The sequence below is a fragment of the Equus caballus genome, chromosome 6 (assembly GCF_041296265.1).
Source record: "Equus caballus isolate H_3958 breed thoroughbred chromosome 6, TB-T2T, whole genome shotgun sequence".
In the NCBI taxonomy this organism is placed as follows: domain Eukaryota; kingdom Metazoa; phylum Chordata; class Mammalia; order Perissodactyla; family Equidae; genus Equus; species Equus caballus.
In genome coordinates, this window is record NC_091689.1 from 16,137,414 (window position 1) to 16,164,010 (window position 26,597).

Sequence of the window (26,597 nt, forward strand, 5' to 3'; positions counted from 1 at the left end):
TCTCCATGTGTTACAAGGAATTTCAAATTTTTTTTTCTGAGCAAAATCTTGGCTCACTCCACAAACGTTCACTTGTCAACTTTATACAAAAATGAGATGCTCTTCCTCAGGGACATTAGATGCCTTGACTTTCATGAGCGAATGTCAGCTCTACCCTCAACAAGGCTGAATGCTAAAGGATATTAATCTACCTTAACTGGAGTCATGAAACTCCTGACTCTAGAGTTACAAACCCCGCCTGAGTCACAGACTCAAACACCTTCAAGGGCCAGACAGGTAACATTGAGTAAAATGGGCTGGAAATAAGACAGCGCATTGAGTTCTAGGTCTGGGATGACAGTGTGAGGAGCTCTGTGGACCAACTCCCCAGTGAGACAGGCAAAGCTGGCAAAACCTATAAAAGCAAATACTTTAATTTGCTAGAGATTGGCCTAAGATATACAGAAAATGAAGAAACATTTTTCAAGAAAACCTACTAAAACTCAGAACAGAGAGAGTGTTTGGCATTGAAATTGCAGCTCATTTTCCCCTCTCCCCTGCTCCCCCTCCTCCAGTTCAACTTGACAGAAGCTTCATTTGGGCCTTCCCTCTCCTCAGCTCCCAAACAAGGCTTCCTGTACCTCCCTGAGAGTCAGAGACTGCTGGCATTTCTTGTCCCCTCCAATTCCAAATTGAAGAGGCTAAATTTCTAGTGAGTGAGGCCAAGAAGTCAGGGGCTTCTTTCTTCCGTCTAGGCTCTACTCAGGTGCTACTCCATATGTGGCAGGCTGACAGTACGAGGGCCATGAGCACTCTCATTCTAGCTTGCTTATAGAGCAGAAGTTTCAACTGGGAGATGCAGGCCAAGAATACCAGAGGCTACAGCCTCACCAGTGCCCAGAGTGGTAGCTCAGAGAGTTGCCCAGGAGGAGAGGTAGTCTATAAGAAAAGAGAGTTCAGAAGCTCTCCCCAAAGCAACTGAGATTATTTGAAACAGCCTGAGGAAGTTCAAGCCTAGGGACACTCTCAGAAACAATAGCCCCTCTTAGTTAAGAGCAATCAGCTAAACCACAGAAGAGAGAACCAGAAAAAAGAGATAGCTAAGAAGAGCCCTCACGGAGTCAGAAAAAAATCAAAACCAGTCTCAAAAACTATGCCTGCTTAAATTTAATTGGATCAGACTGCTGAGCAATTTATACTCCAGGGCACTGTTAAAAGCAACAGAGCAATCAGCTGGTAAACAGCAGAGTGAAACAGGCAGGGGTGTAATACCAAATGAAGGAGGCAGCTTAAGAGAAAGATCAGGGAAACGTGCAAAGAGAGACCTGCTAAGACCAGTGTCATCCTAGGTGACTGTGCACAGGCCCAAGGCTGTGCATCTTTGAGGAGTGACACCAAAGGCTTCACACTACAAGGAGGAAATAGATTTCACTAAAACAACATAGCCAAATCGAAAAACAAATTAAACAATCAAACAACAAAACAAACCCAGGAGAAGGGGAGGAGAATCAGCATCCAGAGTTGCTATATTATCTAAAATGTCCAGTTTTTTGAGCTTCTTAAGATACACAGAATCTTTGCTTGTATTTCTATACCCCTCAGAGACTGTGGTAGAGTAATTTGCACATCCCAAGACACAATAAATGCCAGCTGGATGAGTAAGTGCAGGCATTGCCAATTGAGATGACCAAGGGCTATGTTGCTTTGGCTTGATGGTACAGACTTATCAGATCTTAATGATGTTTATACCTATGAATGATATAAACTAGATATCTGTCAGATATAATCTGACAGTAATTTACATACATCTTAATTTTAATTGAGATAATCTTAAATTTACTAAAAACAACCAAAAAGCTAAATATCTTGGAACTTTTCTATAATACTCCTTTATGATCTTCAGCATGGGTTAGTGATACAAACCTTTTATGCCTCAAATAAACATAATCTTACAATGAAGAAACCGTACCTTTTACACTTGAATAAAAACATTATATTTTCTGGGGGGAATCTACCAAGGAATATTGAAACAGTGCTAAGAGCTGGTGGATTTGGGCATTAGACCTGGCCTTGCTACTAATTTACTTTGTGGCCTTGAGCAGTCCTTCCCTTCATTGCTATTTTGTTTTCTCACCTGAAAAGTGAGCGGAATGTGCCATACATCTTCTCAGGTTTATTCCAGGTTTTAGGTTCTGAAATTTGACGAATGGAAGCTTAGTCACTTAGTTTGGCAGAATAGGAAAATTCTAGTGTACTCTGTTTGTTTAGCATGTGGTGTAAATACACTCACCAAGTATATCTTATCTTGGGGCTACCACTAGGCTTGGCAAATGAGTGTTGTGAGAGAGTTTCCAACGTCAAAGTGTACCAATGTCAAAGTATTTCTTCATTGGCCTGTCATTTCACATAGCATTTTAATAACTAAGGTAACAATGGTGAAGCAGTTCCCTGGGAATTCACATTCATTTAAAAATTAGAGCCAAGGCCTTGAATTAGATACTAAACTGACTCAGTAGCCCCTGGAAGAGTTATGTGATGCTGAGGGAGGTAGTGGGAGGACTGAGAATGTAATTATTCTTCCATTGGAACCTTAAAATAAACCTAGGAACTTGATGCTGCAAAGGATTTCAGGAGAAAAAGACACCAGTGGCCTTTGAAAGTTCTTTGCCTTTTTTTTCTTTCTATGTTTGCTTTTGATCTTTGTGGATTAAATATTTAGAAGAAATATGTGGGGCTTTAGGCAATAAAATAGTGACAATGGGACTGAAAAGGCATAGCCAGAATTGAAAAATCAAAACAGCTTTTGATAATCCATTAGAGATGAAGAGAGAGGGAGAAAGATAAGGTGACTGTGATTCTAAGAATAGTTTGGGAAAATGTGTAGATATTAAAACCATCAACAAAAATTGAAAATTTTGGAGGCAAAACATATTTTTGGATAATTTACCTCCAGTAAATTTTTGTTGAATTTGGGATATTTTTGAGGTGTTCAGGTGAGTGTATCTAATAGGCACCTCGAAATAAGTCTACAGTCCAGAGATGGCTGTCATTGGCTTATAGATGTGACTGAAGCATGGGTTATAGATGAATGATCCAGTGAGAGCAGTGTGCAAGAAAGGACCAGCATTTTGAACACAGCTTTAGGAAATGACACAATTAAGTGCCAGTTATGAGGAGTGGAAGTCCCAGAAGAAGACAAAGAAGTAATGATCCCAGAGGCAGGAAAATAATTAGAAGAGAGAATAATGTTTTTGAAGCCACGGAGAAAACAGCTAGTTTTCAGAAGCTGGATGGGGGTATGAGTTCAGTTGGCTTTGCTAAGAGCTAAGTAATATGAGCAGTGAAAACATGTCAGTGTATTTGGTGACACTAATAAAAACAATTTCATCAGAGTGATGAGATAGCCAGATAGTAGGGACAATCTCCTTTTTACTGGTTTTTAGGTTTGGTGGTCAAGAGAAGGAGGAACATAGAATGACTGTTGCACAAGGGGATAGGGTCAAGGATAGTGTTTTTTGCTTGTTTTCATATTTGCTTTTTAAAGAGGATTTGGAGTAACAAAAATATTTTTAAGGATGGAGGACAAGTATATACAAGTGTAAGAATGCAGTGGTAACGAGTACTTTCATTAAGAATGATGATCCTTTGTTCTAATACAAAACAATTTTGAAGGAATACAATATTGAAGCAATTGACAAACTAGCTGTCAGTTCCAAATAAAATAAGGAATGTAGGAAATTATAGCAAGTTCCCCAGGAGTTAATTTGAAAGAAAGAATGTGATTTTTTTTTCCCGAATTCTCTTGAATAAGTAATGCTCGAAAGTTGAAATGATTGTTTTGTATGAACATAAGTGGATTGAAAAAGTTTGTGAGAGTTTCTGTGGCAAAGGCTGGTTCTAGGGTAGCCTAGGGTAAGGAAACATGAGCAAAGAAACATAAATGTTTGAAGAACGGCAAGTATTCTAAAGAACCTGGAGAAAGGATGGTGATGGGGAGACAGGGCTGACTGAGAGGCAGATTTCCACATGGCAGATGGTGGACGGTCTTGAATTGGATGTTTGGGAGCAAATATCCCTATTGGATCAATTTTTATCTTTTGGACCATTCTTTCTTAGTTAGGTCTTCATAGTTGTTCTTAGTTAGAACAATAGTTTCAAGAGAAATATGTGTACCACATAGTATACATTATGTATACAGAAATATATATTAAATATTATATGCATATGTACACATGCATATATAAATACATATTCCTCTATATATATACACACACATGTGAATAAAGAAAATAAATTGGCATAATTCATGCCCACTGTCCTTTATTTTCCAGGTTAGGAAAGACTTTATATTCCAAATCATCCTCTGAGAGCAAGGCCACAGAGGGTGGTATTGTCTATTTGTGGAGAGTGGTAAAAATTTGGACACACTAATTCAGGTCACCAGAAAGGGAGTTCTGGCAATGTACTAGGTCCCAGACTCAGAGAATTTTCGAGCTGGAAAACATTTGAAGGATTGCTTAGTGACAGAAGTCCCAAATCCAAATGCAAATAGAAGTTGGCAGGTAACAAGAATGAGGCCAGGTGGTCACAAGACGAAATGACGGATGTCAGAAACTGGAGTCCCAACAGTTGACTCCAACCCATAGATATGCTCTGTTTTGCTTACACAATCATAAAAGAAAATTTTATTACTGGACAACATTTAGAAATCAGATTTCATGCAGAAAACCAGATTTCTGACATCTCTTGAAAAATTAGGAGACCTTCAGCCCAGGGCACAAATTCCCATTTGAAATCAAGGTGAGTTGACAAGTCTGCTCTTTCTAGCTTGTCGGGGAAAGTAGGTAAGGAAATAACCTGGGTGCCAAGAGTAGACCCATTAGGTAGTATGATTAGGGGTGCTTTTCTTTCTTATTGCTTTCAAATTATCTGTTATGTAATTGCAGTATATTTGACATAAGAAAAAAACTAAGTTATAAATAAATGTAATATATCTCAATCTAGAAATGGGTGCTTGGCATGTTCCAGTGGCACTGGATTCTATTCGGTGATATAGGCAACAGCCATAAACTAACTGATCTGGACCTCCAGGCAGCTATCCTGAGCTGGTTTGGACTGTCTCCTGAATTGCTCCTTCTCAGTCCTTCCTCCTAGTGCATTCGGCCTTTGATGAGAGCAACAGGAGGACGGGGATCATTTGGGAGAAATGAAGGCTGTATTTTCCTTCCATGACTATGCAGGGGTGAGGTGCAGCTCAGGTTGAAACACATGCACAGCAAATACCTCAGGGGTAACTAGAGTTTAAGCTTGAGAAACTTAAGAGCAGCGGCTGCAACCGCGTGTGATTTTGCCCCCTACCCACCACCCCTGGCCAGAGGACATTGGCAATGTCTGGAGACGTTTTTTGGTGGTTATGAGTGGGGAGTGGGTGTTACTGGCATCTAGTGGATCGAGGTTGGGGATGCTGCTAAGCATCCTATGATGCTCAGGAAATCCTCCCACCTCAAAGAATTGTCCAGCCCAATGCAACAACAGTGCCGAGGATGAGAGACCCTGCTTTAGAAGAATTCATCCCTGGGTGACTGGTAAAACTACCCGAGCTGACTTAGGCTGTGTGCTTAATGATTATATTAAACCACACCTGAGGCATAACTTAACAAGGGTCAAACTTCCCTTCTCCCCTTTCAGCCATTTCAGATGCTTCTGGCAAGTACATTGAATGCCTCCAGAGGATCCAATTAAATTCCGTCAACATAACAGACACCATGGACCAGTGATGTGCCAAGTACTGTCTGGAATATAAAGTGAGGGCTGTCTCTGGTCTTAAAAAGAGTGTAACATCGAAGCATAGAAGGGCAGAAATTCTGCTTTTGGTACCTTCTCATTTCCTAATAAACCTTTAGGGTGAGTTTATCATAATTGTTAGAAAAGAGAGAAATAATATTCCATAGGTTCCAAACTAAAAAGCATACATCCTGTGGTGGTCATTAGCCAGGCTTACTTTTCTATTTCTTACTCTTGTTCTTTCTTTCTTTATTTTCAAACTTCAGGCTCTACGTTGCACACAAATAATGCTATTCCTTCTAACTAGTTTTCCTGGGACTTTGGAAGAACTGATTAAGAAAGACGTGTTAATCCAAACAAAGGATTCTACTAAAAGGAAACAGAAATTATGTAGTTAATATCTTTGAAGCTTAAAGGTATTTTAATGAGAGATTGTTTACTGTTGTTGGTTTCTCTTGATTGATAGGCTTCCCACTCAGGAAAAAATTGTTATAATTGCAGGAATTGTATGAAATTTGAAACTCAAAGCTATTCTGAGCTTTTAATAATGCATTCTTCTGTCAAAATGAATTAAAGAAAAAAACTTGAGAAATGGTATGAACACCCAGGTTTGAAAGTACACCCAGATCTATTCCTCTGACTGAATTTTTAGTGGCAAAAATATCAGGAAACATAAAATACTTCATTACGTATTTGAAACTCAGGCTTATATGCTTAAATAATAATCCCTTGCTTTTGGGGGGACCCTGGGACCTAGAGATCACTGTATAAGCACTTATTATCGAATGCCCCAGCACTTAGTCGCAAGTCCCCTTCTCTATCTACATACGCTGCCTGGTTTGGCTGATCTCTACTCTCTGAAGGTCACCCCGAAGACCCTTAAATCTCACCCTGATCTTGCCCAAAACTCTAACTGTACATCCAACTACCAACTTGACATTTCCACTTGGATGACTAAAAGACATCCAGCATCACCCCCCTACGCCCATTTCCAGCTCCTTCCTCTCTCTTCCAGTTTTGCCCATCACAGCAAATGGAACTTCCATCCACCTGGGAGCTCAAGCCAAAATCATAGAAGTTATTCGTGATTTCTTTACTTCATTCAATCCATTCACATGTCCTGTTTAATATATATTATGTACAATTTTGAAGCCTAGGTTTTATATATAATTACATTATGAGCCTTTATTTCCATGTGTTTAAATACTTTTTGCAAACCTGGTGTGTAAAGGATGCATGAGTCTTCGTGGTATAGATGTCCAAAGATTATTTAACCATTCCCGTACTGTGGGACATGCATGATCTTTCTCATTTTTGCCATCACAGTCTGTTATTTTATTGAATAGTTATATAGTGCTTACTATGTGCAGGCACTGTTCTAGCACTTCAGAAATGTTAATGCATTTAATCCTTACAATCCATGAGATAGATACGATTATCATCTCTATTTTGCAAATGATGAACCTGAGGCACAGAGAGAATAAATAACTTGGTTAAGATTCCATAGCTAAACAGAGGAGCTGGGGGCCCAGCCCCATGGCGGAGTGGTTAAATTTCCACATGCAGTGCTTCAGCGGCCCAGGTTTGCAGCTTTGGATCCCTGCAACAGACATACACTGTGCTGTGGCAGTGTCCCACATTAAGAAAAAATAGAAGATTGGCACAGATGTTAGCTCAGGGCTAATCTTCCTCAAGCAAAAAAAAACGAGGAGGATTGGCAATGGATGTTAGCTCAGAGTGAATCTTCCTCAGCAAAAAAAAAAAAAAAAAAAAAAAGAGGAGCTGGGATTCAAATCAAAGCAGCCTAACTCCAGAACCCATGTTCTAAATCAGTCTGTTGTGTTGCCTTAGGCACACCAACCATATTTTACACCAGTCTGCTTGTAATTCTGGCCATTTCTTTAGGATATATTTCTAGAGGTGGATCAACCAGCATGAACATTTAAAATGTTTTAGATAATACATATTACAAAGTTTTCTACCAGAAAGATTATGCTAACTTTATCAATTTATACTCCCGATGTCAGTGGTTGAGTGTCCTATTTGCTCTGCTTACATCAACATGGGGTGTAAAAATTTTTTTAAATTCTGAGAAGTTTATTAGGAACAAATTACAGAATAGTTATAGCTGCAAATTTTGATTATCAGAGGTTGATTTATTTTATTTGTATACTAACCACTTTCTTTTTTATTTTGTGAATTTCTTATTCTTGGATTTTGCCAGCTTTGCTATTCAAATTATCATTTTTTCATATTGAATTGTGGCAACTCTTTATGCATTGAGATTAACCCTGTGAAATTGTCGAATATGTTGCCTATGTGCATCTTTATATATATATGTATTTTGGTGAGGAAGATTCACTTCTGAGCTAACATCTGCTGCTAATCTTCCTCTTTTTTTTGCTTGAGGAAGATTAGCCCTGAGCTAACATCTGCCCATCTTCCTCTACTTTGTATACGGGTTGCCACCACAGCATGGCTTGATGAGTGGTGTAGGTCTGCACTGGGGATCTGAATCTGCGAACCCAGGCTGCTGAAGCAGAGTGCGCTGGACTTAACCACTATGCCACGGGATCGGCCCCTCTGTATATTTTTAAATACAGTTGTTACTTGGCTTTTCATTTTGTTCCTGTTGGTTACTGAAGTGCCAATATTTTAAAATTGGTTTCTGCAGTTGCATCAAGCTTAAATAGTCATATAAGTAATCCCTTATATTTCCCTCTTAATTTCTTTTGATATTGTGAATTATTGGAAGTCTCAATCCACTTACCTAATGCTTAGATATACATTGTAATTCCTTGAGCCAGTAAAAATAGTCAGCAATCTCAATTTTTATATGTAGCATTTTACCTACAACATATCAGATAAAATTTGGACTCAATTTTCAATCAAAACAAACTTGTAAAAAACTTTCTCTTTAATGGTTTCCGGATCCAAGATATGTCTGAGGCCTATTCCCAAATTACTACTGTATTATTTGGTCCCATATTTTAGATTTAACCTTCAAATTATTTATCAAAAGCTCCTTCTCAGTTTTATTTACCATTCTTCTGGGTTTCTGTTTCTTACACATGACCTTCGTGGATGTCGAGCCGCCTAGATACTTTGGTGGGCAACTGTTTTCTCCCCTATCCCTCTGCGTCATGCTTCCTAGTAAAGTGTTCTTTCTAATTTATTGGCTTCTAGAGGCTTGGTAAGGTTTAGTGGAAATTTCATTTGACTGACAGTCAAAAGGTTTTCTCTGGGATGCTTGAATTTCCCAAGATGCCTCAGGAGCTACTTCCCAGGGCGAGGTGAGGCCACACAGACCAGGTTGTGGGCATTCTGTTCTACTATACCCAGTGCTGCCTTGCTTTATCTGTTTTATCCAGGGCTGGGTTAAGAAGCTGGCTTCCAAAGCTGTTCCCTTCTGGACCAATCTAAGGTGAGGGGCGGGGATATTAAAGCCTTGCAAATATATCAAGATAGAAGACATAGAACTTATCCAAACTTCTGTCTTGAAAAACAATACTGCATGATGTTGGCAGAAATAAGCTATCAGCGGTGGGGCTGAGGCTCCCTCTCAGCCCCTCCTCCCGAGGAGACTACGTGCTCATGTAACCCCTGATGGTTGCTTCAACCGCCTCCTAAGCTGAGTGGGTCCCCTTAAACATAGGGCTTTTGTCTTGCTCAGTCTGGTTGACTTCTGCCATTAGCATTTGATTTTTACCTTTTATGCGGGCACCATTTAGCTTCTCCTTGAAAATCGTTGAATAAGTATTTAAAGAATATCACCGTGCAGTGGGTACTGAACTGGTAGCCCGAACAAGGTTTCTGCAGGTCTGGGTTCAATCCTAGTTTTAAATATTTACGTTCCACATTGAAGGATGTAGGAATAAAGCGGCATCATATCTTTGACTCATTCTCAAAAGTTTTAGGAAAAAAATCATATATGTGTATTTACACACAGATGCATATACACACACAGAGGGAAGGAGGATACAGCAAATGTAACAAAATGTTAGCATTTGGGGAGTCTGTGAATTCTTTTTCACTCTTCTTGCAATTTTTCTGTAAGCGTAAAATTAAAGAGTTACAAAAATAAGTTCCAAACTTGATTTTCTTAGAAGAAAAACATTAAAATTTGCTTGAGAACTTAGTAAATACCTGGACTAGTAATGTAAAATGTCCCTTCACAGTCCTGTAATTATGTTTTCTTGATCATGTGAGTCTAGATTCTTCCATAGACCAACTTATCAAATGGGGCATCTGTCTTTTCCTTAACTTTTTTTTTTTTTAAGTTTCAGAATAGACTGGTATAGACATATTTGGAGAAATCATATAAAATAAAAATCAGTCAAATGACATATCATTTTGTCATTGTTGCCACTGAGCTGCATTTGCATCAGGGACCCACTGAATAGCTGTCAAATATCTCTTTAGTTTTGCAATATTGTGTGCGGATGTTCAAGGCTGCTTGAGAACTTGATTTATTTATTTACAAATTTAAGGCAAATATAACACATTTCCAAATACCATGATCCGTCAAACTGCATTCTAGAGTTTATAGTCTATTTGCAGGGTGATAGCCTGGAGTCTTAAAATGATCAGAAGGGAGAGAGTCTGACAGTAACTATCAATAGAAATAATGTGAATTGTCAAGGTAATTTTAATGGAGCATTAAACCAAAAGATGGTTCCTGAAAAATCAAAAATTAAATTACAATAAATAGCAAAGAGTAATAGATTAAAAAGTGACTAAATTAGCTTTTAACTGAAAAAAACGTCAAAAGTACTGGAAAGTCCAATTCCTACCACTTGTGTTAAGGATCTCTATTAAGATAATGTCTCAGTCATTGGGTTGGGAGACTGGCTTCCAATTCCATTATCCTCCTCCACATTTCCTTTCTTTAAAATAATCAGGTCAAAAAAAACCACTCTGAAGGCTAGTATACGATTTTTTTTTCAGAAAGGCAAATCAAAAAGAGAATAAATTATATAGTTTGATAGAAGAACTCTATTTAGAAAAACATAAGCACAATTTTTGTATTTGATACCTTTGGAAAAACTTTTAAGGGTAACTTTCAGGGGCTTCTGAGCCAGACTTCCTGGCTAGCGATCCCTGTTTGGCCTGCCTATCATATTTCTGACTACTTCAAACCGCTCTTCACTAAGACTCCTCATTTTAACTGTGAAATGAACGTAGCTCCCTATTGAAATAATGACTAAAATTACTTGTTTGATGCTTGAGAACAAACAGCCACACTGAACCATGCACACAACACCCTGAACGTTTTCCGAGCCTGAGACTGTCTTTCTATAATTTTTTTTTTTTTTTGAGGAAGATTTGCCCTAAGCTAACATCTGTTGCCAATCTTCCTCTTTTTGCTTGAGGAAAATTTGGCATGAACTAACATCTGTGCCAATCTTCCTCTATTTTGTATGTGGGTCGGTCACTGCCACAACACAATTGACGAGTAATGTAGGTCCGCGCTGAGGATCCAAACCTGGGAATCCAGGCCGCCGAAGTGGAGCATGCGGAACTTAACCACTATGCCATGGGGTGGGCTCCTCCTTAAAATTTTTAAGTGGACATCGTGAATTCAGAAAGCATTGGTACTGTGAGGTAATTAGTTCTAAGAAACTGCAAATCTAGATACTTGGTGTACAGTATAAGGAATACCAAGGCAATCAAAATGGGATATGAAAAAGTTGGCTACTAATTTTGGTTGGGAAGAAACGAGTTAAGGAAGCAACGATTAACATAGAGAGGGTCCCCCAGAATTATGAACAGAGTACGAAGCAATAAATGATGGAACGACATTGCTACAGGTGCCTCAGATTCTGTTGTGATTATTTGTAAATAGAGTTAGATTGGGATGATTTTGTTAAATTCATTTTTAAAAATAAAACTTTAATGAAATTATTATTTTAAAATACAGTCTTTTTTCCCCTTTAAATTATACTTTCGTTTTGGGCTGATGTGGAGGGTTTGCTTTGAAAAGGAATTAAGCACTTTTTCCCTGACCATTTTGGGTACTCCTTCTGTGTGGCTCTTTGGATCAAGAGCTCCGTGTCCTGGTCAGCCACCTCTATAGTTCGCCTCTATTTCTCCCCTAGGTAACAATTTTTCCTCAGCATTGTCCAGCTCTGGACCTTCTCTTCCCATCCCTAGAAATCTGTGCCAAGCTAGAAAAAGAGAGAGAATTTGGAAATTAAGAAAAAGTGACTAGAGGATCCTTGTGAGAGATTAGGGCTAGTTTTTCATGGGCATCCTGAAATTTCTTTTAGGTTTAGAGTCATGGACAATTTTTAACATTTGCCAGTTTCAATTATTATAAACTATTGTAAGAAAACAAACCCTCCAATATGCCTCTTATTTGTGTTTAGATTTTTCCCCATTTGGAAAGAATAGAAAGAACCATACAGGCAGGATGAATCAGCTCAAAGTCACTGACGTCATCTGACACTATAAAGAGACAAAGAATTCAGAAAGGACGCCATATAGTTTTAAGTCCAAATTCGAGTCTATTGAGATTGTTGGGGGATGGGAAGAGAGTTTTCTTAGACTTAGGAACATCCAATGGTAATCTTAAATTTGGTTATAAATTTAGCATTTCTAGCTGTAGATCTGCAATACAGACTTCAAAAATGTACAGCTTAGAGAAGATCTCTTTGCCCTTCGCTACACAGTTTTTAATGTCCCAACTTTTTTGTCTTCTCCAAGTGGGAGGACTTATTAAGGCAGGAGCTACTCTGATAACAACTTTGACCAAAGTGTAGCGGCTGAGAGCTGGTACTTTCCATTTCTCTCCCTTTTACAATTTATACCTGTGTAGTTAGAGATCTGGGTCAGCAAATTCCTGAATTTTCCAGCTCATCTCATGATTGAATTTGCGAAGAAAGTATAATCATTAAATTACTTGCCACCTAATTCTTTTTGTTTTTCCCAAAGATTTTTTTTAGGTAGCAACTGGTTTTCTGGACAAGGGATCAAAACTCCTAAAGGTAGCAGCATCAGCATCACTTGCCTAAAGAAGGAGATTGAATTCCGTCTGTTGAATGGACTGTGCATCCCTTGTGCTGAGCCTCTGCAGTGTGGAGTGTTCTACAGCCTCTGTCTGCCAGTTCTGGTTCTGCTCGTTATATATAAAAAGCTATTCCATCCCATTTTCAGCTTCCTTTTTTTTTTCTTTTAACAGAAATGCTGGCATGCAACTTAAGTCCAGGAATAGCTCAGAGCTGATACCCTCAATTTAGTCATGGGAACTGTATTTCTCTTCTCTTTGGAAATATTCTCTCCCAATCTGTAATCATGACCTCATAAAAGCTAGGTGTTTTCAATTAAAACAAACATATAGCTTTGTACAACATATAGGAAGAAGCATATTTCACACTGACAATATATACTCACATTCCAAACCTTAGGGACTATATTTATCTATAGGAACATCTCTTCCCTTAGAAAGGAAGGTTTTGTATGTAAAGCTCAGCTCCAGTGTATTAAAACGCATGCCTGTATATTTCTTAGGTTGAAAAGCTTTTCAAATAATGACTATAACTTCTAAGAATGGTAAAAAACTTTTACACAATTTTCATGTTGGAAAATATCAACTAGCAGGAATTATAAAATATATTGAAAAGAACCCAGGAGACTCTATTTCTGAATCTTTTTCTCAGTCAGTTTTGAAAATATACACATCATTTTTCCTTTTCAGAGAAAGGATCAATTAATTTACCTGTGGAAAGGAGCAAAATTGGAGTGGAAACACGAGCTCTGCACTTATTTTGTAACAGTCTGCATAAATCAGTTACGTATTTTCAAAAGAACACTTTCCCAACCTTGTATTTAATGAATTATAAAACTTCTCTCCCTAGCATGCATATGTGCGCCCAATTCCCTGCTTTATCAGACAACAGCCTGAGAGCTGTGTTTACTTACAGAAGCGCAGTTTTCAGACTTGTCTTCCACAAAACCAATCTGGCAGGGCGTCCTCTGATTCCGCAGCCAGTAGTCTGTAGACTCCAGCAGGCTATTGCTGCGAAGAACCTGAGGGAACCGAGAAAAACTTCTCAGTGCTGTTCAGCAAGGTTTTCTATTTAAACAAGCACCTCCTTTCTGAAGAAACTGTAGGTGTTTTCTTTTCCCCAGAGATCTGGATATGAGAAAAAGTTGCAGGATAATAGTACTTCTAGAATGTGTAAAATATTCAACCAGGAATTGGCTTTAGAGGAATACATTGATGTTAATACTGATGTTTCTTCTCTCATCAAATCCAATATCTGCAAGCTTCAACGTATGTGCCACTGTTGCAGAATTTGCAGTCAAACGATTTTTGGGGGGATATGGTGGAATTGGCAATGGGGTCAAACTTCATTTTAGTGTTAATGTTCTTTCACATGCTATGACTATTTTCGATTTAAAAAAAATGTAGTTTTTCCTTTTGATGTAATATTTCTACCGAAATTATGATTCTTCAGTTCTTTGGCTTTGAAAATGTATCTGTGAAATAGGGTGTAATTCTTCTAGGACATCTAAGATTCTATGTCAAGCTTAAAAATAAAATGCATTACAACAACCATTTTTCTATGTAGAAACAATCTGGTAAAGCAAAACGAATTTGAATACCTGAATTAAAACCAAATATGATTTACACAAATGCCTTGTTTCTGGGCTTGCGTTTAAAAGCAAAAAGAAAGATTAAAGAAGTTTTAAAAAATTTTTTAAAAATCATATTTCTGAGTCAAAAACATTTTGAAGATGCAGTCTCATAGATAACCAAATAATTCAACTTCTAATGTGTCTCAACATTACCTAAATGCTGTATAAGATTTTTCTCACTTTGTATAAGATTGCCAATGCTCTCCTGGGACCCTCTACTTTATCAGGGTACACGTCTGCTGATATTTGACTACTGCCTTCACTCAAGCAATACAACAGATTTAATCAGTTTGGATAATCCCACAAGAATACAACGCTTCAATTACATTTCACTTGCCTAATGAAAAATTGTCTTCTTTTACTCTATAAAGATAAAACTACATTAGTTTTGTTCTCTGAATATTGAGTTAACCAAATAAAATTGACACATTTTTCTATAACATTTTCGTTTTAGCTGAGTCATATTACTCTTAAATCTTTTCCCACTCAATGTTTATTATTACCTAGAGATGACAAATTTTCACCATTCTTTCCTCTCCCACTGCTATTCTCTTTTACTTCCCGCATAGGAAAGAGTTTAAGAGCGTGGGCATTAGTGGTCTAACAGTACTGAAATCCTAACTTGCTCATTAGTAGCAGGCAGACCTTGGGCAGCTGACTTAAATTCTGAGTGTCAGTTTCTACACCTGTGAATGGAGATAATAATACTCACCTGTTGGGATCATTGGGGTATTCAGCGATCTGATATGTGTCAAACGCTTAGTCATGCAGATAATAGGTATCCTTTCAATACTTGGTTTATCGTTGTTACTATTTGAAATGAACTACAAAGGAAATAGAAATTGGATGCCTTTGCCTGAAATTAGTGGATTGAAAGCATTTCAGATGTGTGAAGACAAATTTCTTAGCAAGTATCCTGATCTAAGGTGTAATGTTAGTTCTGTGGGTAGCAGTATTAATAGTTACAGCTACTATTTTTTGCATGCTTAGAATGTGCTGGGAAATGTGCTAACATTTTCATATATTTACTTTTTAATTTAATCCTTACTGCAATGCTATAAGGTAGGAATTGTTTTAAAGATAGAGATCGTCACAGAAATTGTCATTTTGAAGATGAAGACCTTGAGGCTCAGAGAGATTTGAGTTTCTGCCCCAAGCTGTTCAGAGACTGTCGTTGGATTTGGTTTTGAAAATACAAGGCCTGGGACTGAAATCATTTAACAATACTGCCTTCCATAACCCGTACAAATGGGTCTGACTCGGGGTGAGCTTCTGAAATGTTATGCACATTTAATTTTTGTAACAATAACTACATTTTCTTATGGACTTCCAAATTAAAGTTAGTTTTTCATTAGTGAAATTCTGAGGTGACATTTTTCTTTAAGGAGAAGAAACTTTTTGTCATGTAAACTATAATAATTGAATTAATCCACTTGGCAAGTATTATCAGGATTTTAATTTCTCAAAGGAAAACATGCTTTTACATCTGAGTCAACATTAAACCCAACTGTTGACATTATGCTTCTGCTCCTTGCCCTTCGTGATCCTTAGAATTTGGAACACCCATCGATAAACAGATCCTTCATTCACTCTGTATCATAAAAACAACAGAGATTTAAAATGGAGGCATCAATGAACAGACCAGTTAATAATACTTTCCAAAGAAGTTTAATGAATCCTCTGATTGGAATCACTTCTTAGCCATTTCAAAGGTCCCTCCTCAATAATTAGGCCCTGGACCTTTTCTGTATTCTAATATAGTCAAGGCACATAGTATCACGGTTGCAACAAAATATGTCAACAGAAGAAAGCAGTTGTCACTTATCAGAGCATATGATTTTTTCTTGTCCTAGGTCAGCCTTAGGAAAGGGACAGAGTTCAGACACAATTCGCTTGGGTCTTTCAGACAAGTGATAGGCTGGGTTGACATATTTTCCTGGTGAAACACAAAGAGGCAGAGACGGAGGCGCCAAAAGGCATCAGTCTGACCCTTCACACTTTGAGATTCCCAAAGCTGTGAAAGAGGCTGTCTCATCTGTCTCACAGTGAGGTTGATCGAGGGAACTGCTGGCCACCTGTCGGATTTCTCCTGCATTTGCCTTCTCTAATGTGGGGAAATGAGCACAGAAAGATGAATCTCTTAAGTCTTCTACTTTAAGAGTATTTTTTGCACCTATTTTTAAATAAATAATAACTAACAATACACAAAGACCTTGCCCTGTCCTATCCTAGGAATGAGGAAAAAGTCAACAGCTTTATGGACCTACTTTCTCACTGGAAAATGCTCGAAAAACTATGCCATATGCACTCCATTCCATATCCCTGGGATACTGAGAGTTTTCTCAGCTTTAAAGGAAATGAAAATGGCAGAGTAAGGAAGTGGAATTTAAAATGAAACCCAAATCTTTCAGAGTTTAAGGAGAAACGTTTTGAACAGAGTTTTGTTTGGTGAGGGGATTCATTCACCATGTGACTTTAAAATTTGAATTTTATTCATTATAATTAAAAAAACAGTTCATCTGATTATAGCAATAATTAAAATAGAATAAATTTTTCCACACATTTCATTAATATTTAGTGGTTACTAATTATTTAATACTTATATTCTTTAATTATTGACCAAATAATGCTACATTTATTGAGAACTCTCTGGGCTAAGGCCCTAATATGTATTATCTGAACTAAACCTCTAGACGTATAAGGTACAATTTAAGGGCTAATACATGTAATGTGCTTAAAACAGTACTTGGCACATGGAAAGCATTCGATAAATGTTAGCTATCATAAAAATTATTATTCTCTTTGCCCAGTCTTAGAGGGTCAATAACTTGTCTTGTTAGTGGAGAACCAGGATATGGGCCAGACTCTCTGAGCCCAAAGTTCCCATTAGGCAGTGCTCCATTGCAAGTTGGTAACATTACACAATTTTTCATTCTCAGGTTCTACCGAATTCTGGTTTATGCATTTATCCATCTCTCCCTTAGGGCCCTGGTCTAGGTGGTTGGGAGGTTGGAGTCCAGTCCTGACCTCACTGTCTGTGAGCTCCAGTCACCCCCTAGCTCCCAGCCTCAGTTTGCCCTTTGTAAACAATTCAATCACGTGATCTGAAGGCTCCTTCCACAGCGAACCTCAGGTAATTCTCCCCCCACTCCTCCTTTCACTTCTGCCTCTCCCTTCCCAAATACATTAAGAGCCAGATAAGCAAAGAGAATAAAAATGCAGGCTTCGCTAAACCACTTAGCATTATATGTTAAGCAATTTGGTTCAACAGCTTTTGGTTCAACCGTTTGACAAACCGTTAGAAAAAGAGGACTGTTGGAAGAAATATGTGCTTGAGAATTTAATGATTTTGAAGCTTTATGAATATAATCCTCCTGCACCAGCCTCTCAACGGCTCCTTTATTTATCACTATTTTTAGTTGCAAGTTCATTTATTTCAGATGAAGAGTTAATAATGTACATGCCGTGCATTCAGAAGTTTGAAATAATAATGACATATTTTCTCTTAAAATTTCACGAGTGTCCTAAACAATGAAGAAAGCTCCTTCTGCTCTATTTACAGTTACCCTCCTTTTTTTTTTTTTAAAGATTTTATTTTTTCCTTTTTATCCCCAAAGCCCCCCGGTACATAGTTGTGTATTCTTCATTGTGGGTTCTTCTAGTTGTGGCATGTGGGATGCTGCCTCAGCGTGGTCTGATGAGCAGTGCCATGTCCGCGCCCAGTATTCGAAGTAACAAAACACTGGGCCGCCTGCAGGGGAGCACGTGAACTTAACCACTCGGCCACGGGGCCAGCCCCTACAGTTACCCTCCTTTTTATAGAGAGAACCAAGTTGCAGGAATTTAGTTTTAATATGGAACAGGGAGGGTGAAATACACTCAGTAATCTGGACACGGCCCTAGATGCTGCTAAGCAATGCCTTAAAGTTTGAAGAAAAAGTAATTTAGATTGGAGAAGACAGTAACTCCTGATTAGTCACAGAGGTTTCAGGGCGGAACTTCATCACCCACTGAGTGAACTTGGGAAAATCATTTAACTTTCATGGGACTTGGTTTTTGCATCTATTACAGGAGGACAATTAAAGTCACTCAGAAAGTTGCTCCAAGGCTCAAATAAGAAAACGTTTGCAAAGGACTAACCTCTTAATAGAGTAGGTGATGGATACGTGATAGCTATTATTATGAGAATGCAGGAAAATTTAGACAATATGTATTCCATCTTAACATTTTCTTGATCTCTGCACAATATTTGACAATATCTCTTTATTTATTATTTGTGAGGCACATTCTTATTTTTGTCCTCCTGCTTCTCTGATCTCCTCCTTCGATCAATATTTGGTCAACAAAGGTCCGTGGGCCCTTTTGAGGTTTGACACTGAGATTATTAAGATGAACAAAAATGACTGCTGCCCTTTTGGAAATTAAATTCTAACAGAAGGGAATAAGTACTCCCAGGACTGTGGTAAAGAATGCAGTTGCTTTGATCAACAGCAATCCAGATCAGGTAGCACTGAGGATGGAGTGGTTGGTCCTACCTGCAGGAGTAGTGGCAGAAACTGTGCACTGGACCAGAGTGTTGAAAGATGCCTCTGTGGATCTGGCCTCAGTGTTGCTCTTTCCATTCCCCTCAATCATTTTCCCGGAGGGCTCACTGACTCTCGGAGCATTAATCACCACCTGGAAGGATGACTCCCTGATCTACAGCTTCAGCTTTGACCTTTCTCTAAAGCTTGGCTTTTCACGTTTCTAACTGTTATTTATTATTCTTGGCTCTCCTGCTGTCACTTTGGACTCTGTGTCTAAACCCAAACCCCTTCCCTCCCCAATTCTAGTCCCTAAAGGAAACCTGACACCTGATTTCCCAACTTATAGTTAATGGCAGAACAATTCTCCTAGTTACCCTGGCTTGAAATGTGTGTGCCATCTGGGACAACTCTGTCTATTTCTAGTCTTAGATTCTGCTCTTCAAAGTTTAATTTCTTCTTTAGTTCACTTAACATTTGAATGCATACTATGGACTAGTCTCCAGGGAATACAATAGTGAATAATGCAGAGCTGGTCTCCATATTTATGCAACTTAAAACCTGGCATGGGAGCCAAACAGATAAAGGAACATTGAAAAACACATTGAATTACAAATTACGGGAGGTAGTATGAAGAAATTCAGCATGGTGCAGTGATAGAGAATAAAGAGATGGGGATGATACATGGGAAAGGCAGTTAGGGGAGGTTGGGTACCCACAGGGTTCCTAATAATCCATGACGTAATTCTCTCTCTCTTCTCTCCATCTCTGTCACTGCTTAGCTCCCAAATCCACTGAGCTCACTGAAATCAGGACAAGGGATAAGTGCCTAAGCTTTGAAGACAAACCTGGTTTCAAATTCCAGTTTTTCCATGAATTAACTGAACAGCCCAAGGTAAGTTAATTAACCTCTGTGAGACTCAGTTTTCCCATCTACAAAATGAGGGCGGTGGTACCACTCACAATGAGGGAATTTTAGTAGATACTAGAAATAATAAATGTACACAGTATCCAATTATTTTAGGTGTTCACAAATAGTAGTTATTATTATTACAAATATATTACTGACATTATGTAATTCTATCCCAAAACCTTAAACTCAATAGATTAATTGACCCAATAAACATTAATATTTTACCTTCTAGTCCTATCAGAACCTAGGCTAGGCCCTGGGAAACAAAAAGGGCAATATTTGCTGTCGGTGAACATAGAATTTTATGGGCTTATTGCCAAACTGTGGCCTAGCATTCGAGACAGATCCTAATTTAGCTCCCACCTGTTAATCATGTCACTAATATTTATTAAGCTCCAATGTTTAGGACATGCGCTATGCCCGATTTAAGTGTTTTCCAGGCTTTGCCTCCAATTATTTCCCTGCACAGACCCTCTGGTATAATCCACTCGTTTACCAACGAGCTCCACCTCATCGTCTTTATGTTGCACACGGTTTTCCCCATATATTTCCACCTCCCCCTTGAACTTCTTCATCAACATTCTTCCCCAACCATCAAGATCTAACTGAAAGCGAGCCCTCTCCTCATAGCAAATGTTTTTCTCTTCCTGTGAAATCTTTACAATGAAAATAATATGTTTACCTTGGAATTTCGGAAAGTGCTTGAATGTATTTTCCTTCCCATTAGATGATTTCATTGTTATGAGTATATAAGTATCTTATTCAACTTATTGCCCACACTTATTTCCAGTTGGTAGTTATTTAGTTGGTGCTGAGCAACTGTTTGTTATTTGGCACCAAAACTTCTTATATTTGATGCAATATAAATTTGTTATTTTCCTTTTCAATGTTTGTTTTTCAGAAAGAAAACTTTGAGTATTTTTTATCATGTGATTTATTCAATATAAAGAAAATTTAAAAGTTAAATCAATGCACACAATGATATTTTATATTTCTGCAAGATTTTTATTTCCCTCAAGGATTTTATGAAAAATGACAAAGTTTTAATCTTGAGGAAGGTCCCTATTTTCTAGTCCTATACTATCAAGACTTCCTCACATTTCATTTTATGATAATTTGACTATAAAGATGTAACTTAGCCTCAAAGCTTTTAAGAGAGGGAAATTTCACACACAAAAAACTGCATTTGTGTAATGCATGCATCATGATTAATGATGGAATGCTGCTTAAAATTAACTGAATAAAGTCATCAGAACAAGGAAGTCATTCGTTTTCAGAATTTATCCTTCCCCCTCAAACAGGTGGACTCAAGGAGGTTAAGATGTGATGGATATTGAAACATTGATGCTCTCAGCTATCTGCAGGCTGGACAGAACCTGGGACGGCCATTTCAGGAAACCATCCTGGCTGGATGCTCACTCAAGGATGCCAAACAAATATTATTTTTAAAATGTGTGTGATGATGTGGGAAATGTTTGGAAGCACTGTCCAAAGGAATCATCCTTTCAGATGTGACAAAATTTTCATGAATATGTGTTGGAGACGAGGAAAGAAGAAACAAGAGGAGCTACAGAATAAATGGAGTACGAGAAGCCCATGGGAAGAGTCATGCACATCATGCAGAGAAAAAATCTCCAGGCTCCACTGTTCTAGACTCTTTCTAGGAAACTCCATTCAATTTTTCTTACACAACAACTGTAATGACAGTGGGTCAATTAGATTTGCATAGTGAGGTAAAGATGTCTAAGAGCTGATTAGAATGAAGGCAAGGAAGAGTGAAGGCAGCTGCTCATCAGATGCTATCGCCTATGTGCTCTGGAATATAATAATGACATCTCTACTGCAGGCAACATTTTCTTCATAGAGATATCACATTCCTATAAAATTCACCCTTTTTTGTGTAAAGTTCTATGAGTTTTGAAAAACAAACATAAATGTGTAACCACCATCTCAATCAAGGTATAGAGCAACTGTTTAGCTCCATCACCCCCCAAAATTTCCCTCCGCTCTTTGTAGTCAAATGCCTCTCAAATCTCAGCCCCGAGCAGCCATTGACTTGATTTCTATCACTAAAATTTTGCCTTTTCTAGGATATCATGTTTGTGCAATCATATAGTATATAGCCTTTTGTGACCATTTTTTTTTCACTTAGCAGAATATGTTTGAGATTCATCTATACGGCTGTGTGTATTAGGAGCTGGCTTCTTTTATTATTGGGTGGTATTCTATTGCATGGATGTACAGAGATTCTTTTAAAAATCAATTTACCAGTTAAAGGACATTTGGGTTGTTTCTAGTTTTTGGTAAATATGAACGAAGTTGCTATAAACATAAGCCTACAGGTTTTTGTTTTGCTTGGGTAAGTACCCAGGAGCAAGATTACTAGGTAGTGTGATAGCTTTCTAAGAAACTGATAAACTGTCTTCTACAGTGGATTTATCATTTTCCATTCTGCCAGCAAGGCATGAGAATCCAAGTTGTTTCACATCCTTGTCAGTATCTGGAGTTATCAGTTGCTGCTTTTCAAATTAATTTTATTCATTCTTCCACGTGCATAGTGGTATTTCATCATGGTTTATTTTCCTTTTAATTTTAAGATTTTTTTTTCCTTTTTAAGGCTCTTTTAAAATTAAAATTTTAATTTGGATTCCATATTGGCACAAACCGTATTCAAAAGCATTAATTAGACTCTATCTTTGATGCTAACTTTGGAATACCATTTTTAAGAGAAGGAAAATTTCATCCTTCTTAAGTTTTCACTCACTCATTCATTCATTCAACAACTACTTGAACACCTGCTGTTTTAACTAGGCGCTGCTTATTTAACTGGGCAATCAATGGTGAACAAAACAAGGATAACAACAAAACAAATACAATCTTGTTCTCATTCTGATGGGAGAGGGTAGACCATAATTAAATAAATTCTATATATTATATATTAATATATATTAAATTATATATAAATTGCATATATGTTAAATTATATACATACACAGATTTTATAGAGAGAGAGAGAAAGAGAGTGTCAGCCAGTGAAAACTACTGTGAAGTTAAATAAAGCCAGAGAAAGAGATGAAGTAAGGGATGCTATTTTGGAAAGTATTTTCTGGCAGGCCTCTCTGAGAGTGACGTTAAGCAGTGATCTGAATGAAGTGAGGCACCAACCAAATAGCCACCTGAGAGAGGAGCATCCCAGGCAGAGATCATCAGCAAAAACAAAGGCTCAAAGGAGCAGTGTGCTTGTATTTGAAGAAGAGCAACGAGATCACAATGGCTGGTGCCAGTGAGTGGTGGGGGAAGTCGTGGGAAACAATTTTATGTGTCAATGAAAAGAAATCCCTTGCCACACTGGGCCCGACATTCTTTAATGTCTTGAAGAACTCCAAGATTCTGCAAAATTCTTTCATTATAATTTTGGAATGTTTAGTCACTGGCTTAAATAATTTTTAATTGCTAACAAATTTTTATAATAGCTTAAAAGTCTACCACACACAGACTACACTAGAAGTCAGAAGATTTTTTTTCTTTTAATTCTTTTTAAAGATTGGCACCTGGGCTAACAACTGTTGCCAATCTTGTTTTTGTTTTCTGCTTTATCTCCCCAAACCATCCCTGTACACAGTTGTATATCTTAGTTGCATGTCCTTCTAGTTGTGGGATGTGGGACGCCGCCTCAATGTGGCCTGACGAGTGGTGCCATGTCTGTGCCCAGGATCTGAACCCTGGGCCGCTGCAGCGGAGCGAGCGAACTTAACCACTCGGCCACGGAGCCAGCCCCAAAGTCAGAAGATTTTGTGTAATTTTACACACTGAATTTCATGTTGACTTATCTGTGCCTTAGCAAATTTCTTGAAAATTCTATAGTCTTGTTTTCCACTCTGGGATATAAGACCTTTCCGTTATTTCACAGGGAAATTGTAAGGCTTATTTAAAACACACTGAACTCATAAGAAGAAACAATAATACAAACTGGAAATAAAATTATAGTGTAGAAGAAAAACAAAGTGGCATAGAAAACTCAGTAGTTTAGTCCCAGTTTCTCACAAGGTTTAATTAAATGTTAAGATAACATTTTCCTTTTGGTGATGATTCTACTGGCTGACTGCCTGAGTTCTTCTGTGTTTAGCCTCCTTTGACAAAAAGGAGGAACTATTTCCAAAGCATGAATGATGATGTTTGATTATTCACAGAACATATTTTGAAACATGGTTGTCTGTTTGGTTGAATGTGAAGCATTCTTGCATGATACTTGTGACACCTACTACGATTTGGAAATCTTGTAAGCGATTATTAGAAAAGTTTTAGAAACTTTTAAGACCCTGGAACAAAACAACTCTCCATTATCAAGGAGGAGGAAAGAGCCTAGAAAGTACCAGATCAAAGGCATAGCTGGGAAGCTTGGGAAGGAAATAGCAGTGGATCTGCACTTCGTCCTCTCTTTATTCTGGAGAGAGGTAGGAGGGAATACCCCCAGATAAGAAAGAAGGTGACATTGTCATACCTCATTATAAACATGCTAATGACCAAGCTCCAAATAAACTGTATTTTTATAGGAGGAAAGTCCTTATTTTGGAATGCTTTTAGCAATAGATACCTAGTCTAAATAAGCCAGCCTCTGGCAAGTAAGCATGAGATGTACTGATTTATGGAGCATTCATCTCTGACAATGTCACATATGGATGTAACCATCTGAGTAAAATATGGAAATTTTTCATGAACAAAAAAGCTCTCTTATTTGAAATTAATGTCCCCATATACGTAGTTTAGAAACTTTGTATGTTCACCTGGGCCGGAGTGCATCCTAATGTGGCAAGAAATGAACTAGGCAGTTTCAGGAACAGTTTCAGATGTTGCTCTGCTTTTCTTGTGTTACGTAATTACATGTATCCTGGAAAATACATTGTATTTCAATGCAGTCATTAGTATAAGAGCATAGAAGACAATTCAGAAGTATCAAGCCATACTTGTGTATTTCTGCTGTATCACACAGATGTCAGCTGGCTGAAGAATGCTTTGAAAGTTGATCAGAGCTTTTTCTACATGAAAGTAATAACCGAGTTTGAGGCTCAAATATAAAATGCAAGAGTTACAAAAACAGATATGCTCAGGAAATGCAAATATAATGTAATTTATGATGGTCAGCAATGGTTTAAACAGAATCAAATTAGACATATAAATAGAATACAGCTGATTAATTGCTGTCTAATTGCTGTTTAGAAGCAGGATAATGCTATAATGGTGATCATCAGTGAGGGGAATGTGATTTTTAGTGTCAAGAGAAGGAAAATATAAGAAAAAGCACACATGTAGGAAAATGTATGAAATGCATCAAGGCCCACCATTGATGTGGGACGATTTTGTGTAGGTATACAAAGTGTAGGTAGTGCAGAATTTGCCATTGGTCAAAAGGACAGCAGATTTAAGGGCCATGTATCACTTGAGTATTGATGCATGCCTTTGACCTTTGGCAATTATAAGAAAGTGGCAGTTCTCATTTCTTGATTCTTCTCTTTTTTTTGGAAGAAGCTACTAGAAACAACTACCTTTTAAGATGTAAGCAGGTGGACACCTAATTTGCTAAGGGACACACCTGCTTCCTGGATGCTCTCCATCCTGGAGAGTATGAACCCTCATATGAGTCTTTTAGGATGGGTCTTATTTTCAAAATGCAGAGATAAGCCAAGTAAATGTGGGCACACAGACGAGGGGGCTCATTCTCAGAGATTCATGAGCCAGAGGGCCCCTTTAGAGGGCTGTTCAAATTTATCTGAGCCATTTCCTTTCTTCCTGCTCTGATACAGGCAGAAGTGAAAACTGGGCACTTCTCAGAAGGAAAGCCTGGCAGGATACAGGAATGGTGGATGCTATTAGGAGTGGTGGGAAATGTAATGTCTACTCCAGACTACAGAGCTGGGAGGGTTTCTTAGATGGAGGACTAAAAGGAAAGAGAGATAGCCTCAAGGTTAGTGATAGGGAACAGGGATGACAAAACTTGTTTTAAATACTCAAAGACAGAAAGGAGAATTTTGAATGGCAGATTAGATCTTTTAAAAATGTTAGACCTCTTCCACTTCTGGAGAGAGATATTTAATACATAATATAAAGAAGGTTGGGGTAATTACAAGAATTCACAAAAAGATCGCTTGCCTAGTTCCAATCGTATAGCATCACCCTCAATTCCATACAATGTTCTAAGCTATTTTGGGTTTTCAGAGTCCCACTTTTTGGTTCAAAAAAAAGAGAGAGACAGGAAAAGGCACTGCAAGATCCTTCCAGGAGTTCTTCACACATAGCAAAGAGGATGATCAAGGAACTGAGCTGTAGAGAACAGAATAAGACTAGCATCTTGGAATCTTAAACACCATATAGCGATTGTTGGAGGCAAGAGAGGTGGGGTGGAGCCCTGAATAGAAGTTCCCAAACATACTGACTTTTGGAATAAGAAGCTGAATCATATTCAAGCTGCAAAATAAGTCATAATAGATAGTTTTAAACAAAGTTTCCCACATAGGATTACTGAATTGACATTTTCTGAAGAATGAACTTGCCGTGTAGCATATGTAGTCCCAAGTTTCTGTTTGAGTGGAGCAGCCTGCTTGAAAGGCAAGAGAGGACGTTCTGCATTTTGACCTGTTTTTGCTGAAGGCAGGGGAAATTAGTCCCCAACAGAGCCCTGATTATCTGCATTCTGGCCTCGGTGTGGCAATGGCCTCCTAGATGTCAATGTGGCTGAGGGCTTATGAAGTTTCCTCAGGCAG

At 38.1% G+C, this 26,597-nt stretch overlaps 1 protein-coding gene across 8 annotated transcripts in view; it reads right to left on the reverse strand.

The window, feature by feature from the left end:
* Positions 1–26,597, reverse strand: part of SPHKAP (SPHK1 interactor, AKAP domain containing) — a 154,411-nt gene that overhangs the window by 84,157 nt on the left and 43,657 nt on the right. For all 8 annotated transcript variants that reach the window (XM_070269438.1, XM_070269437.1, XM_070269436.1 and 5 more), the window contains one exon: positions 13,684–13,791. In XM_070269438.1, coding sequence (XP_070125539.1) covers positions 13,684–13,791 — 108 coding nt within the window. The remainder of the gene's footprint in view (positions 1–13,683; positions 13,792–26,597) is intronic.